Genomic DNA, 17,383 nt, shown 5'->3' with positions numbered 1-17,383 from the left:
TAAAGGTCAATAAAAACAATGCGAAACTTTGGAATAATGTGGGACATGCCTTGGAAAATGAGCATAACTATGGGAAAGCTTTGAAGTACTTCATTCAAGCCACAAGGGTTCAACCAGGTAACTCGGTCTCAATTAAGTTGTAAAATACTTATGCAGCTTCACATGGGCGTTATCCCTTCTGGTGATTGTTGACTTGAGATAGGAAATGGGAGCTTGGATCTTTTACAACTTGAGTTGACTTTGGCTGGGCTGACTGAACACATGGTCCATTAAGTGCACACTTGCACATTGCAAACATGTGTGAGTGTCATTGGGATTTCTTGTGTTTTGCTACAGCACACGCAATGCCAAATCTAACCCGACACTCGTGTGGAGGCCATGAGTGGAGGTTTGTAGAACAAACTAGCTGATGTACTTACCAATGTACCCTGGAAGCTGCGCCTTGTCCTGCGCGGCCTGTTTCTTTTACTGCGCGGTCCCTTTAAATTCCACGCGTGCGGAATGTTTAGCATTACAACGGAGAAGCCGGTGAGCAGCCTGCGCGGGACCTTTCCCATTACTGTGCGGCCTTGCGGCTGAGAGGGAGCATTGGTACTTACCCATTTGAGATACTAGACCAGAAAGAATGAACAAATTTTTGTATCGGCACAAATCTGATCTCAGCTAAATTAATAGGTAGACAAATAAATAATTCAAAAATGCAAGAAAAAAATCAGGTGAAGGGTTAAAGTGAAATATAAAATGTTGGCAAGTAAAGTGTCTGGTGAAACATAATCGGCAACAATGTGATTTTATTTCTTTTCCATCTTGTATTAATAAAAGATCTGAAACCGATCCCAAATTCACTATAAATACCAGGTGGACTAAGGGCATTCTTTCACTGCGCATTGCTGTATTTAAGCCTAATTGGGTTTTTTTTTCGCTTCCTGATCTATTACTTTGTGAACTGGACTGTGTCAGTCCGTCACTCATAATGCTACTCATATTTCAGGGCTAGTGCCTGCATGTGAGACTAGGGCCACGTATGAGCCATACCTGTAATGCATTTCAGGTTGGATAAGTATATAAAGGCAGTAGAACATTGGATTAGTTTTGCTAACGCAATGTGGTGTGTTTTATTGTTTCACCTTATTGCAAAGATGATATTGGTGCCCATATGAATGTTGGAAGGACCTACAAAAACCTGAACAATACCAAAGAAGCGGAAGATGCCTACATGCTGGCAAAATCCCTTATGCCACAGGTAGGCTGAGTCTTTGGATGATCAAGGAAATCTTGCGTCAAATTGGTTTGTGTTAGGCAGGTCACATAATGGAGTGTACTTGTATTCAGTTATTCACTGTATCGCCAGGCATCAAAGGTGCAGTTACTCCTGGCCACTCCTGGCTGATATTGCACTGTCTTTGATATTGTAGTTATCTCACTCAATTCAGAAGTGTGAAGGATGTCAGAAGTTCCCCATGCTGCTTTTTATTAATTACAAAAAGTCTGCTTAGCAATCATCAGGGCTTAACAAAACCTCCTGTAAAATTACCTTTTATTAGAACATTAGGAGCAGGAGGAGACCATCCAACCTCTCGAGCCTGCTCCACCATTCAATTAGATCACGGCTGATCCACACCTCAACTCCATTTCCCCACCTTTGCTCCATGTCCCTTTATACACTTACCGAACATAAATCTATCGATTTCAGTCTTGAAAGCTCCAATTGTCCCCCAGCACCCATAGCCTTTTGGGGCAGAGAATTTCACATTTCTGCCACCCTTTGTGTGAACAAGTTTTTCCTGATTTTATTCCTGATTGGCCTGGCTCTGATTTTAACGTTATGCCCCGTTATTCTTGATTTCCCCACCAGAGAAAATAGCTTCTTTGTACCTACCCTATCGAATCCTTTTAACATTTAAACACCCAGGTCAGTTCACCCCTTAATCTTCTATATGCAAGAGGATACAAGCCAAGTTTATGAAACCTGTCTTCATAATTTAACCCTCTAAGCCCCGGCCGGTGCCATTCTGGTGAAATGGCACTGCGCCCCCTCCAAGGCCAGTACAGGAAACTTTTTTATCTGGCACGGATGGGACCGACGTGGTGCCGGTTCATCAAAAATTCCAGATAACCGAAAGCTATAGTAAAAGATACGGAGCGTAGAGCTCCGTATAAAGCAACAAACCCTCAGCTTCAGAACAATGGCCACAAGTTGCAAGCGTCTCTGTAGCTTAGCAACAGCTGCAGCCACACCCTTGCACAGCAACAAATGGAGGAAGGCAAGTAATAAAAGTTACCTGAACCTACTCCTGAATTTTGCCGGTTAACCGAGATTTCCGGTTATTTAGGTGCCGGTAAGTCGAAAGTTTCCTGTATATTCTTCCTGAGGTGCTGTGCCCAGAACTGAACACAGTGCTCTAGATGTAGTCTGACCAAGGCTCTGTACAACTGATGCATAACTTTCTCCCCTTTGTATTCAAATAACGGCCAACCTTCCATTAACCTTTTTGATTACATTTTGTACCTGTGCACTGGCTTTTAATGATTTGTGTACATGGACTCCCAAATCACTTTGCTCCTCTACAGCTCCCAGTTTCTCACTATTTTGAAAATCCTCCAATTTATCTTTCTTGTGTTCAAAGTGGATGACCTCACACACCTGCCCACATTGAACTCCACTTGCCACAGTTTTGCCCGCTCACTTAATCTACCTACAGGAAACTCTTTGGTATCCGGCACCGACGGGACCGGGATGGTGCCGGTTGATTAAAAATTCCGGATGACGGAGAGGGTTATCTACCGAGGCTATTTTTAACAAACAAAGAGTCAGACTCCTGTTATTGAGGTGTTCGGACTTCCGACGGTGCCAAGAAGCCGAGTAGTGGCAGTTTGGAGAACTACCCCCACTGACTAACTCGGCCACCGCGGGAGACTCGGACTCGGCCACATTTCCGGTTATTGAGGTGTTTTTGGAGTATGAATTTTGCCGGTTAATAGAGAATTCCGGATATTTAGGTGCCGTTTAAACGAGAGTTTCCTGTATGTCCCTTTGCAACTTTCTGCTCCCACCTGCCCTACTTACTGTCCCTCCTAACTTGGTGTTGTCAGCAAACTTGGATATACAACTCACTATTCCTTCATCCAAGTCATTGATAAATATGGTGAAAAGTTGAGGCCCCATAACAGATCCCTGGGGAGCACCACCTGTCACATCCTGCCAGTCAGAGTTCGTACCCTTCATCCTTACCTCCCAACCAATTTCAAAGCCAAGTCAAAAGGCGACCTCCAATTCTGTGTGCACTCATTTTTGTTAATCTCTTGTGTGGAACCTTATCGAATGCCTTCTAGAAATCCATATAGATAACGTCCATAGACACTCCCTTATCAACCTTATTAATTACTCAAAAAATTGAACTAGGTTAGTCAGACATAACATACCTTTAACAAAACCGTACTGGCTTTCTCTGATCAGCTCCTCTTTGATCAAATACGCAGTCACTCTATCCCTAATGACAGATTCTTGTAGCTTCCCCACAGCTGACGTTAAACTGACGGGACTGTAGTTACCTGTTTTTTTCTCTCCCGTCCTTCCTAAATAATGGAGTGACATTTATCTAAGCCACTTCCATATTATTGTAAAACTAGTTTCCTCTTTGTGGTCCCTGTTAGCATATTTAGACTTTAAAAAGAAGCCCTGCAAACTGTTTGGTAATGATGTTTGGCGTTATTGTGTGAAATGTTGTTGATCATTTGTTTATATTAGTGTCCGTCATGCATGGTGTGCGAGTCTCTCTGTCTGAGTCTGCGTGCCTGCCTCTCCCGTCCGGGTGCCTGTCTCTCCCGTCTGGGTGTCTGTGCCTCTCCCATCTGGGTGTCTGTGCCTCTCCTGTCCGGGTGCCTGTCTCTCCCGTCCGGGTGTCTGTGCCTCTCCCGTCCGGGTGTCTGTGCCTCTCCCGCCTGGGTGTCTGTGCCTCTCCCGTCCGCGTGTCTGTGCCTCTCCCGTCCGCGTGTCTGTGCCTCTCCCGTCCGCGTGTCTGTGCCTCTCCCGTCCGCGTGTCTGTGCCTCTCCCGTCCGCGTGTCTGTGCCTCTCCCGTCCGCGTGTCTGTGCCTCTCCCGTCCGCGTGTCTGTGCCTCTCCCGTCCGCGTGTCTGTGCCTCTCCCGTCCGCGTGTCTGTGCCTCTCCCGTCCGCGTGTCTGTGCCTCTCCCGTCCGCGTGTCTGTGCCTCTCCCGTCCGCGTGTCTGTGCCTCTCCCGTCCGCGTGTCTGTGCCTCTCCCGTCCGCGTGTCTGTGCCTCTCCCGTCCGCGTGTCTGTGCCTCTCCCGTCCGCGTGTCTGTGCCTCTCCCGTCCGCGTGTCTGTGCCTCTCCCGTCCGCGTGTCTGTGCCTCTCCCGTCCGCGTGTCTGTGCCTCTCCCGTCCGCGTGTCTGTGCCTCTCCCGTCCGCGTGTCTGTGCCTCTCCCGTCCGCGTGTCTGTGCCTCTCCCGTCCGCGTGTCTGTGCCTCTCCCGTCCGCGTGTCTGTGCCTCTCCCGTCCGCGTGTCTGTGCCTCTCCCGTCCGCGTGTCTGTGCCTCTCCCGTCCGCGTGTCTGTGCCTCTCCCGTCCGCGTGTCTGTGCCTCTCCCGTCCGCGTGTCTGTGCCTCTCCCGTCCGCGTGTCTGTGCCTCTCCCGTCCGCGTGTCTGTGCCTCTCCCGTCCGCGTGTCTGTGCCTCTCCCGTCCGCGTGTCTGTGCCTCTCCCGTCCGCGTGTCTGTGCCTCTCCCGTCCGCGTGTCTGTGCCTCTCCCGTCCGCGTGTCTGTGCCTCTCCCGTCCGCGTGTCTGTGCCTCTCCCGTCCGCGTGTCTGTGCCTCTCCCGTCCGCGTGTCTGTGCCTCTCCCGTCCGCGTGTCTGTGCCTCTCCCGTCCGCGTGTCTGTGCCTCTCCCGTCCGCGTGTCTGTGCCTCTCCCGTCCGCGTGTCTGTGCCTCTCCCGTCCGCGTGTCTGTGCCTCTCCCGTCCGCGTGTCTGTGCCTCTCCCGTCCGCGTGTCTGTGCCTCTCCCGTCCGCGTGTCTGTGCCTCTCCCGTCCGCGTGTCTGTGCCTCTCCCGTCCGCGTGTCTGTGCCTCTCCCGTCCGCGTGTCTGTGCCTCTCCCGTCCGCGTGTCTGTGCCTCTCCCGTCCGCGTGTCTGTGCCTCTCCCGTCCGCGTGTCTGTGCCTCTCCCGTCCGCGTGTCTGTGCCTCTCCCGTCCGCGTGTCTGTGCCTCTCCCGTCCGCGTGTCTGTGCCTCTCCCGTCCGCGTGTCTGTGCCTCTCCTGTCCGCGTGTCTGTGCCTCTCCCGTCCGCGTGTCTGTGCCTCTCCCGTCCGCGTGTCTGTGCCTCTCCCGTCCGCGTGTCTGTGCCTCTCCCGTCCGCGTGTCTGTGCCTCTCCCGTCCGCGTGTCTGTGCCTCTCCCGTCCGCGTGTCTGTGCCTCTCCCGTCCGCGTGTCTGTGCCTCTCCCGTCCGCGTGTCTGTGCCTCTCCCGTCCGCGTGTCTGTGCCTCTCCCGTCCGCGTGTCTGTGCCTCTCCCGTCCGCGTGTCTGTGCCTCTCCCGTCCGCGTGTCTGTGCCTCTCCCGTCCGCGTGTCTGTGCCTCTCCCGTCCGCGTGTCTGTGCCTCTCCCGTCCGCGTGTCTGTGCCTCTCCCGTCCGCGTGTCTGTGCCTCTCCCGTCCGCGTGTCTGTGCCTCTCCCGTCCGCGTGTCTGTGCCTCTCCCGTCCGCGTGTCTGTGCCTCTCCCGTCCGCGTGTCTGTGCCTCTCCCGTCCGCGTGTCTGTGCCTCTCCCGTCCGCGTGTCTGTGCCTCTCCCGTCCGCGTGTCTGTGCCTCTCCCGTCCGCGTGTCTGTGCCTCTCCCGTCCGCGTGTCTGTGCCTCTCCCGTCCGCGTGTCTGTGCCTCTCCCGTCCGCGTGTCTGTGCCTCTCCCGTCCGCGTGTCTGTGCCTCTCCCGTCCGCGTGTCTGTGCCTCTCCCGTCCGCGTGTCTGTGCCTCTCCCGTCCGCGTGTCTGTGCCTCTCCCGTCCGCGTGTCTGTGCCTCTCCCGTCCGCGTGTCTGTGCCTCTCCCGTCCGCGTGTCTGTGCCTCTCCCGTCCGCGTGTCTGTGCCTCTCCCGTCCGCGTGTCTGTGCCTCTCCCGTCCGCGTGTCTGTGCCTCTCCCGTCCGCGTGTCTGTGCCTCTCCCGTCCGCGTGTCTGTGCCTCTCCCGTCCGCGTGTCTGTGCCTCTCCCGTCCGCGTGTCTGTGCCTCTCCCGTCCGGGTGTCTGTGCCTCTCCCGTCCGGGTGCCTGTCTCTCCCGTCCGGGTGTCTGTGCCTCTCCCGTCCGGGTGTCTGTGCCTCTCCCGTCCGGGTGTCTGTGCCTCTCCCGTCCGGGTGTCTGTGCCTCTCCCGTCCGGGTGTCTGTGCCTCTCCCGTCCGGGTGTCTGTGCCTCTCCCGTCCGGGTGTCTGTGCCTCTCCCGTCCGGGTGTCTGTGCCTCTCCCGTCCGGGTGTCTGTGCCTCTCCCGTCCGGGTGTCTGTGCCTCTCCCGTCCGGGTGTCTGTGCCTCTCCCGTCCGGGTGTCTGTGCCTCTCCCGTCCGGGTGTCTGTGCCTCTCCCGTCCGGGTGTCTGTGCCTCTCCCGTCCGGGTGTCTGTGCCTCTCCCGTCCGGGTGTCTGTGCCTCTCCCGTCCGGGTGTCTGTGCCTCTCCCGTCCGGGTGTCTGTGCCTCTCCCGTCCGGGTGTCTGTGCCTCTCCCGTCCGCGTGTCTGTGCCTCTCCCGTCCGCGTGTCTGCCTCTCCCGTCCGCGTGTCTGCCTCTCCCGTCCGCGTGTCTGTGCCTCTCCCGTCCGCGTGTCTGTGCCTCTCCCGTCCGCGTGTCTGTGCCTCTCCCGTCCGCGTGTCTGTGCCTCTCCCGTCCGCGTGTCTGTGCCTCTCCCGTCCGCGTGTCTGTGCCTCTCCCGTCCGCGTGTCTGTGCCTCTCCCGTCCGCGTGTCTGTGCCTCTCCCGTCCGCGTGTCTGTGCCTCTCCCGTCCGCGTGTCTGTGCCTCTCCCGTCCGCGTGTCTGTGCCTCTCCCGTCCGCGTGTCTGTGCCTCTCCCGTCCGCGTGCCTGTGCCTCTCCCGCCCGGGTGTCTGTGCCTCTCCCGTCTGGGTGCGCGTGTCTGTGTGTGGACAAAGAGCTTTATAGAGGAAACCAGTGTGCAAATGCTCCTCAAGAGCAAGTAACTGGTATGCATTGAAATAATCCAATATTTACTGGAACGCATACTCCAACACTTGTATATACCTGTAATGCAGCTTGAAAAACTCGCAACAGAATTGATATCCAGCTAAATGTGAACTTTTTGCATATTTTCTTTCTCGAGAAAGGTTATACCAGGAAAGAAGTACGCCGCTCGCGTCGCTCCCAATCACCTCAACGTTTACATCAGTCTCGCAAATTTGATTCGAGGAAATGAATCTCGCTTGGAGGAGGCCGACCAACTGTACCGCCAAGCGATCAGTATGAGACCTGATTTTAAACAGGCGTACATCAACAGGTACAGGAGCACAGAAACTTGCAGCACAGAAGGAGGCCATTCGGCCCGTCGTGTCTGCGCTGGCTCTTTGAAAGAACAGTTGTGCTCCGTTCCACCACCACACCCCCCCCCCCCCCGCTTTTTGTCCGTAACCCTGTGAGTTCCTCGTCCTCCAGAATCGTCCAACTCCCTTTTCAAATTATTGATGGAATCAGCTTCCACCACCTCTTCAGGTAACATAGAAACATAGAAGATAGGAGCAGGAGTAGGCCATTCGGCCCCTCGAGCCTGCTCCGCCATTCAGTGAGATCATGGCTGATCATCCAAATTCAGTACCCTGTCCCTGCCTTCTCCCCCTATCCCTTGATCCCTTTAGCCGTAAGAAATATATCCAACTCCTTCTTGAATATATTTAATGAATTGGCCTCCACTGCCTTCTGTGGTAGAGAATTCCACAGGTTCACCACTCTCTGGGTGAAGAAATTCCTCCTCATTTCTGTCCTAAATGGCTTACCCCTTATCCTTAGACTGTGACCCCTGGTTCTGGATTCCCCGACCATCAGGAACATCCTTCCTGCATCTAGTCTGTCTAGTCCTGTTAGAATTTTATAAGTTTCAATGAGATAGAGCGTTCCAGGTCCCGACAACTCTCTGAGTGAAAACATTTCTCCTCATCTCCCCTCTAGATCTTTTACCAATGATTTTAAATCTGTGACCTCTGGTTTTTGACCCACTCGCCAGAGGGAATAGTTTTTCTCCATCTACTCTTATCAAAACCTCTCATCAACTTCAAAACCTCTATTAGGTCACCTCTTAATCTATAACAGAAGACTTATTTTCTGTTTCTTTTTTGGGACGTGGGCATTGCTGGCACGGCCGGCATTTATTCCCGACCCCCAGTTGCCCTGAGAAGGTGGTGGTGGTGGGCCGCCTTCTTGAACCGTTGATAGTAGTTTGATGCAACTAAGTGGTTCGCTAGGCCACGCCAAAGGGCAGTTAAGAATCAATCATGTTGGCGTGCACTGGAGCCACATACAGGCCACACCGGGTAAGGACGGCAGGTTTCCTTCCCTAAAGGGCATTAGTGAACCAGTTGGGTTTTCACCGCATTCCGACAGCTTCATGGCCATTTTTACTGATACCAGCTTGTTACTTCCAGATTTTTTAAAACTGAATTCAAAGTCTCGTAACTGCCATGGTGGGATTTGAACTTGCGTTCTCTGAATTACTAGTCCAGTAATTTCTATGAATGTCTTTATGGGAAGGGAAGCTTCTCTAAATGGTGGGATTACTAAAGAAAGAAAAAAGAAAGACTTACATTTATGTAGCGCCTTTCACGGCCACCAGACGTCCCAAAGCACTTTACAGCCAATGAAGTGTAGTCACTGTTGTAATGTAGGAAACGCGGCAGCCAATTTGCGCACAGCAAGCTCCCACAATAATGACCAGATAATCTGTTCTAGTGATTTTGATTGGGGGGTAAATATTGGCTAGGACACCGGGGATAACTCCGCTGCTCATCTTCGAAATAGGGCCGTGGAATCTTTTACGTCCACCTGGGAGAGCAGACGGGGCCTCGGTTTAACGTCTCATCCGAAAGACGGCAGTGCAGTGCTCCCTCGGATTTCGTGCTCAAGTCTCTGGAGTGGGAATTGAACCCACGATCATCGGACTCAGAGACGAGAGCGCTATCCACTGAGCCACGGCTGACACTGAATGGGACAGACTGGGCTGGAGCTCGAGACTGACGCGCTTCATGTGTGTTACGAGCGCAGCATCAATAGGGTTTTGGGTTTAACTGTTATAAACTTGTGTTTATGCAGTTATTACCAGGGCATGTAAGAGAAACATTTTAGAACACTGGTTTTGTTCCTTTTTGTAACGAGGAGAAAAGATTTCCTGGAGAAGGTATTATATTCAGTGAAGCAAAGATATGGGTAGAAGCCAAAGTGAATACAGCAGCTTAAGGATTTCCAAATAACTGATCCCTTCTATTTACTACAAAATTGTGCATAATTATTGTTCCGCATATTTTTCCTTTCGCAGATGTAGGTCTGTATTGTCACAGTGGGCAGCATTTGATACTTCAGAGGCTTTTAACATTTCCGAGAAATCAAAGGCTCCTTAGGATTGACAAATGTATTGTCATTTGAAAATATATCCTTTGCATTTACTGCTGACTGTTAATTTCATTTGGTAACTTTATCTTGGTAATGGCGGTTCAACATTATCATGTTTCTAGTTTTTAAAAAATATGAGTTAGCCGTTTCAGTTAAACACTCTAAGTTAAATACTATTTAATCTATTTGAAGAGTAGATGTGCTGGGTGCTCAGGCTGTTTCAGATAGGTAATGGGTTGAATGCTGGGGTTTCTATAAAACTTATATACCAGTATACGAATAGGAATGGGAAGACCATCTGGGCCATTTGGCCCATCCCATCCAGACACGGTGCAACCTCATGCAGCACCAGTTTGTCAACGAACTCAGTTCAAAATATTAAAAGCGTGGTAGGAAGCCTTCAGTTCGGTTCACGAGGCAGTTCCACAAACCACAATAAGTGGGGTGTCAGCGGTGGCTCAGCGGGTGGCGCCCTCGCCTCTCAGTCAGAAGGTTGCGGGTTCAAGCCCCCACTCCAGAGACTCGAACACAAAAATCTAGACCGACGTTCCCAGTGCAGCGCTGAGGGAGCGCCGCACTGTCGGAGGTGCCGTCTTTCGGATGAGACGTTAAACTGAGGCTCGTCTGCCCCCTTGGGGTGGACGTAAAAGATCCCGCGACACTATTTGGGGAAGAGCAGGGAAGTTATTCCCCTGTGTCCTGGGCCAATATTTATCCCTCAACCAACATCACTGAAACAGATTATCTGGTCATTATCACATTGCAGTTTGTGGGAGCTTGTTGTGCACAGATTGGCTGCCACGTTTCCTACATTACAACAGTGACTACACTTCAAAAAGTACTTCATTGGCTGTGAAGCGCTTTGGGACGTCCTGTGCTTGTGAAAGGCGCAATATAAATACAGGTTTTCTTCCTCCTTAAATCTGTACTGCTCCGAGTGGCAGGAAAATTCAATGCTCCATTCTGTGATTCAGTTCTTGACGCTAAGTTCTCAGGGGTGAGTTGCTAAGTTCTTGATGCTAAGTTCTCAGGGGTGAGTTGCTAAGTTCTTGACGCTTAATTCTCAGGGGTGAGTTGCTTCTGAAGATGGACAGGCCTTTGGAGGCCAGGGATGCCTACATAAGGGCCCTGGAACTGGACAGGACCAACGCTGACCTCTGGTACAATCTGGCGATTGTTTACATTGAGCTCAAAGACCCGTCCGAAGCCTTGAAACATTTCAACCAGGCTCTGGAAATCAGCTCCAACCACAAGCTGGCGCTGTTTAACTCGGGGCTGCTAATGCAAGAATCAGGTAAATCGGCAAGTCAGCCTTAAAACCAATTTTTGTTTAATCGATCTTTGTTTAAGCCAGGCCGTGTGCAGAATGTAAAACCCGTGTTCTAAGCCTGTGGCTCATTTCAACCTTACTCCTCGGGAGCCATTGAGATTTTGTGAGCTGCTATTTGTAAAGTCTTAGTACTCATAGAATCGCAGAACTTTACGGCACAGAAGGTGGCCATTCGACCCATCGCATCTGTGCCGGCCGAAAAAGAGCTATCCAGCCTAATCCTGTTTTCAAGCTCTTGGTCCGTAGCCCTGTAGGTTCCGGCACTTCAAGTGCATATCCAAGTACTTTTTAAATGTGATGAGGGTTTCTGCCTCTACCACCCTTTCAGGCAGTGAGTTCCAGACCCCCACCACCCTCTGGGTGAAAAAAGTTCTCCTCAACTCCCCTCTAATCCTTCTACCAATTACTTTAAACCTATGCCCCCTGGTTATTGACCTCTTTTCTAAGAGATATAGGTGCTTCCTATCCACTCTATCTCGGCCCCTCATAATTTTATACACCTCAATTCAATCTCCCCTCAGCCTCCTCTGTTCCAAAGAAAACAACCCCAGCCTATCCAATCTTTCCTCATAGCTAAAATTCTCCAGTCCTGGCAACATCCTGGTAAATCGCCTCTGTACCCTCTCTAGTGCAATCACATCCTTCCTGTAATGTGGTGACCAGAGCTGTACACAGTACTACCAGAACTGTTCTCGGGATATGTGTCTATTATCAACAGTTGGGAATGTCACGTTTTGAGGGTTAATAATTAAGTCCATGGTTGTAGGAACATAGGAACAGGAGGGGGCCATTCAGCCCCTCGAGCCTGCTCCACCATTCAATGAGATCATGGATGCCTTTGGCCCATATCCCTTAATACGTTTGGTTAACAGAAAGCTATCAATCTCCGATTTAAAATTAACAATTGATCTAGCAAGAGAGTTCCAAACTTCTACCACCCTTTGTGTGTAGGAGTGTTTCCTAAGTTCACTCCTGAAAGGTCTGGCTCTAATTTTTAGACTGTGCCCCCTAGTCTTAGAATCCCCAACCAGCAGAAATAGTTTCTCTCTATCTACCCTATCTGTTCCCCTTAATATCTTGAAAACTTCGATCAGATAACCCCTTAACCTTCTAAATGCCAGGGAATAAAATCCTCTAAAGGAGTGAAAATCCCACAGAAATAGAGAAATAAGCTGAATCAAGCATTCTGAGCACCCATTGCAGGAACCCGCAGATGTAAAAGCTGACTGCAGCGCACATCAGAAAGCTGGAAAGTTTATTTGTGAACACTGAACCTCTCCCCTTTTTGCCTTCCTGTAATTCACAATTGAAGGCGCTTTTTAAGCAATTTAGGTAACGTGTTTTGAAATTAAGGTAGGCAAAGAGTAAAAGGTGGCTTGTGAATTTTTGGAGTATCTTTAGAAGTTGTAAATGTTTAGATTAATTTCAACTTGATCCCCAAATCCACATGTTGCGTGCCCTAGATTCTTCTGTTTGATGACAGAGGAGGATTTATGTGGTGGTAAGATGCCCAATTCCCTTAGCAGGTAGAGTATGGCACAATACTTTTCAATTCGTGGATGTAATGGGGGGCACTTGGCATCATTTATCAGCTCTTCCATTTAAAAAAAAAAGAACGTTCTCACTTGCTTTACCTCAAGGTGTGGTCCCTTATCTCGAGGTCGTGGGTTCAAGTCCCACTCCGTGACCTGACTGCACAATCTAAGCTGCCATTCCAGTGCAGTACTGATGGAGTGCAGTACTGCTGGAGGCGCCATCTTTTGCCATCATTCCTACCGGGTCCAATAAAATCCTTCTGTATTCTCTTAGTGGGTGCTGTTATCCTTCCTGGTCTCATTGCCACACTTCTTTAGGTGTAAGCCGTGGCTCAGTGGACAGCACCCTCGCTTCTGAGCCAGAAGGTCGTGGGTTAAAATCCCACTCCAGAGACTTGAGCACAAAATCTAGGCTGAGGCTGAGACTCCCAGTGCATTACTGAGGGAATGCTGCACTGCCGGAGGTGCCGTCTTTCAGATGAGACGTTAAACCGAAGCCCTGTCTGCCCTCACAGGTGGATGTAAAAGAGCCCATGGCACTATTTTGAAGAAGAGCAGGGGAGTTCTCTCCAGTGACCTGGGGCCAATATTTATGCCTCAATCAACATCACTTAAAAAATAAAAATAAAAAGATTATCTGGTCATTATCACATTGTTGTTTGTGGGACCTTGCTGTGTGCAAATTGGCTGCTGCATTTCTTACATTTACAACAATGACTACACTTCAAAAGTACTTCATTGGCTGTAAAACACTTTGGGAGATGCTGAGGATGTGAAAGGCGCTATAGAAATGCAAGTCCTTTCTTTCACTTGGGTCAGCAGCAGTTGGCTGGGGAGTGGCTAGCGACGGGGTATTGAATTATCGTCAGAGGCCTGGAAACAGATTGCTTGCCAGCCTCTCTGACATCCTTTGGGAGTGAGAAAATAACGTTTAAAAGGGGAGCGGGGTGGGGGGGGGGCGGGGGTGCGGGTGCGTGAAGATAGTCGCTAATAAATCCAATAGGGAATTCAGGAGAAACCTCTTTACCCAGAGAGTGGTTAGAATGTGGAAGTCGCTACTACCAAGGAGTAATAGATGTATTTAAGGGGATGCTAGATAAGCACACGAGGAAGAAAGGAATAGCTGGTTAAGCTGACCGGGTGAGATGAAGAGGGGTGGGAGGAGGCTCGTGTGGAGCATAAACACTGGCATGGACCAGTTGGGCCGAATGGCCTGTTTCTGTGCCGTACATTCTATGTAAAAGTTGCCTGGCGACATCAGTGAGCCAGTCTTCGATATCCCATAGACTGATGTGCACTCAAGGTAACTCTGGTGCAACAAATGATGAAGGCATCTTTGTCATAGTTGCAATCAGGTGCTTCTGACAGGAACTCGGTTTGGTTAGCAAGTTAATTGAAGTGCGGAAAATGAATAGAACTGAAAATGGTTTGCTTGAAGCGTTTGCCTTTTCCGTGTGTTTTAACAGGTGAGGCCAGGCTGAGGCCCGAGGCGAAGAAGCGTTTTTTGAGTTATGTGGAAATGGAGCCTGAGGATGCAAATGGATACTTCAATCTGGGCATGCTTGCCATGGACGACAAACAGAATGTCGAAGCTGAATCCTGGATGAAGAAATCCATCTTGGTGCAACCGGGTTTTCGCAGCGCGCTGTTCAACCTGGCCTTGTTATATTCTCAGACTGGGATGGAGTTGGAAGCTCTTCCCGTTCTGGCAGACTTGCTGCATCACCACCCTGATCACATTAAGGGCCTCATCCTGAAGGGAGATATTCTGATGAACCAAAGGAAGGACATTAAAGGAGCCAAGCAGTGCTTTGAGAGGATTCTGGAGATCGACCCCGACAACGTTCAAGGGAAGCACAACCTGTGCGTGGTGTACTTTGAAGAGAGGGACCTCGCGCGGGCTGAGGCTTGCCTGTCCGAGACCTTGGCCATGGCGCCGGACGAGGAGTACATCCTTCGTCACCTGAGCATTGTGCGCAGCAAGATAGCGGCTCGGGGCAATGGCGGCCTGTTAGAGCATTCGGCGGCAATCACCCCGACCAACCGGGTGGGGGAGAAAGCCTCGGTCAAGAATCTGAAGGGGCGCGGCAGCGAACGGAGTGAAGCTGCTGAAATGATGGACGGTGCCGAAGGTTACGCAGAGCTTCCCAGCAACTCTAAACAATCCCAGAATGGACTGAACAAACGGACAAAGAAAAAGTCCAATAAAGAGATCAAAGAGATTGAAAAGAAGCGAGCTGCGGCCTTAAAGCGGCTGGAAGAGATTGAACGCATTTTGAACGTGGAATAGAAGGAAAATTGGGAAACCCAAGGATGTGTACGATCATCGTCCCTTTAACTTGACTATATTATTGTGGCAACAATGGTTTACAGTTCTCTGCCATGCAGGGAACGTTATTTTATGCAAAGTAACTTAAATAGGAATTGTAATTAATACCAACAAAACCAATGGTTTTTCTGAATGCAAAATTTAAACACTAATTTAACAAAACTTCAAGGCTCCTACCTCCAGTCACCTTCATCAACTAGAAGCAATTGCCTTTCATGTAGAAACATACAGTGTACAGAGCCTGGAAGAAGCAGCTTCTATTAGAAAAGGTTGCATTTCCGGGCTGTATCACAATCCAAGGGTTTGGACGTTCTTGCGCAAACCCAAAGGTACTGGGTGGTCCAATAGATCAAAAGATTTCCAGGTCCTTCCCCCAGTGAGTCAATGATTAAGTGAATCTCAACATGTGGGACATAACAGATGAGGAGGTTCCCAAGTTGAAATCCGGGCATGTGAGAAGTCAGCTGGTTTCACTCGGGGCAGCGGTACGCCACCACAATTGGCCTTGGCGCCTCTGGGCAGAGGGAGTGGGGGAAATCTGCCTGGGGGTGCCCCCTTCTTGTTCATTGTTTGGTGGCTCTGTTGGAAAGTGCATGTGGATAAATGCCATGACAGGATGGGGCTTGGCTGAAAAATCTTCTCCCCTCTCTCTCCCAACCCCCTCAAGGGTCTAACAGCCAGAACAATGCTGAATGACCAGGCTCGCTCTTGAAGAAGTCACAAGGATGGATGAGCCACGTGTTGAGCTGTCTTTCGGACATTTAAACCTAGGCCCCGTCTGCTGACTAGGGGTGGACGTGAAAGATCCCGTGGCCACTACTGGAAGAAGAGCTGGGGAGTTCTAAGTGGTGTTCTGGGCTAATATTTATCCCTCAACCAATATCACCTGGTCATTAGCACATTGCTGTTTGTGGGAGCTTGCTGTGCGCAAATTGGCTGCCACATTTCCCACATTATAACAGTGACTACACTTCAAAAAAAGTACTTCATTGGCTGTAAAGCGCTTTGGGACGTCCCAAGGTCGTGAAAGGCACTAAAAAAATGCAAGTCTTTCTTTTACCCCACAACGCACCCTCAGGAAAGAAAGGGGAACAAAATCTGGGAAGGAGAACAGGTTTTTTGAGGCCTGGGTTGGCATCCCTCCCAGACTGACGGGCCGGAAGCGGCCTCTCTCTTGCCGGCCGTGCGGCCTATAAACGGAATGAGTTTAGGCTGTGTTCTTCCACAGCACAAGATTGGCCACAGTGAGAACTAATTGGCAGTCTCGGCCACAGGAACGGTTAGTGCCATAGAAACCGTGCACCGCTGTACGGGGTGATCTTTTCAGGCTGCAGTTAAGGGGCACTGTTCTTGTGCGGTACAGGTAGCGAGCTTTACATCCGGCGAGCCACGTCTTACGAAACCTGGGACTCTTTCGATGGTTTAAAAAGAGAAAAGTTCCCCGGGACACTCGGCTCTTGCCTGGGGGCACAAAAAGAACCATTTGAACCCTGGAATTGTTGTACAGCCTTTAGCACACTTCCGCAACCTCTTATTTATATAATATATATATATAGCTGAATGTTCTGTTCACTGGCCTCACGTGTTGGGCAGTGCTTGGAGATCTCAGTTTTCCCTTTCTGTGCACAAGTCTCAGTTAATATGGCAATGAAAGAATCTTTGCTATAGTTATGAAAAACCACTCCTGATATGAATGTTATGTAGCAGCGGAAGATTTTAAAGGAAAATGCATTGTGTTATTTTCCTTGTTGGACGTATATATAAACATTTAGCCTTCTATAGCGAGTCAAACCATGCACTGATATATTAAAAAAATCAAATATACTACATTCATTTATCGAATTTAGCATTTGGGTGAAACTCTAGTTTTGCTTGTTTTCCATTTTTGTGTTAAGTTGCTGTGTTGGAATCACAAACTAATTATCGTAATAAGCTAATTTTGACACCTTGAGTGTGTGTAACACTAGTCACAGGAATTGCATATAGTGAGGTGAAATCAAAAATTCTGCTGATGAACTTACACTGCAATCTTATTCTGAGTTATTCACAGTTTTGCCATTTCAGTCCACAGGGAATTGACCGAGTTTTTGATGGATTGAGAAACGAGAAACGTGCCCACTTTAACCGAGGCTAGTAAATGTTGACTACTATAATGTCTTGGTCTGTGTGTTTAATTGAGACTAACGTGGTATAACCTCTCACTTAAATGGATGACCGTTTTTTTTTGCCTTTGCTTGAATGCAAATAAAGTTTTGAATTTCAGAGTATTGTGACTTCGGGCCAGTCTCTCTTAAAGGGGAAGTACATGCGAGTTACAGCACAGGAGGAGGACATTTGACTCATCGCCCCTGTGCTGTCGCTTTGCCAAAGTAACCCGAAGTCAGTCCCACCGCCCTGCTCTCATTCCCTGAATCTTCAACAGAGCATCAATGGTAGAAGATTGTCACAGGGAGTCATAAATGGTGGTTGCTGATTGAGCAACAGGGCAGCAGAGGATGATCCTAACTCGCAACAAGTCCCGTTCGCCCATCACTCCCAGTGCTCGCTGACCTACATTGGCTCCCGGTTAAGCAGCGCCTCCATTTTAA

General features: G+C 49.9%; 1 protein-coding gene across 3 annotated transcripts in view; it reads left to right on the top strand.

Moving 5' to 3' along the window:
• The window catches only part of tmtc3 (transmembrane O-mannosyltransferase targeting cadherins 3), a 92,362-nt gene extending 75,300 nt beyond the window's left edge, over positions 1-17,062 (top strand). For all 3 annotated transcript variants that reach the window (XM_086009497.1, XM_086009499.1, XM_086009498.1), the window contains 5 exons: positions 6-117; positions 1,140-1,243; positions 7,333-7,502; positions 10,669-10,895; positions 13,933-17,062. In XM_086009497.1, the coding sequence (XP_085865623.1) occupies positions 6-117; positions 1,140-1,243; positions 7,333-7,502; positions 10,669-10,895; positions 13,933-14,756 (1,437 nt within the window). In that variant the 3' untranslated portion in view covers positions 14,757-17,062. The remainder of the gene's footprint in view (positions 1-5; positions 118-1,139; positions 1,244-7,332; positions 7,503-10,668; positions 10,896-13,932) is intronic.
• Positions 17,063-17,383: the final 321 nt, after the last annotated feature.

Source organism: Somniosus microcephalus, chromosome 16, assembly GCF_052327205.1.
Source record: "Somniosus microcephalus isolate GS21.2 chromosome 16, FLI_Smic_1.0, whole genome shotgun sequence".
Lineage (NCBI taxonomy): Eukaryota > Metazoa > Chordata > Chondrichthyes > Squaliformes > Somniosidae > Somniosus > Somniosus microcephalus.
Note: the sequence above shows the minus strand (reverse complement) of the source record. Positions and strands in the feature narration are given on the sequence as shown.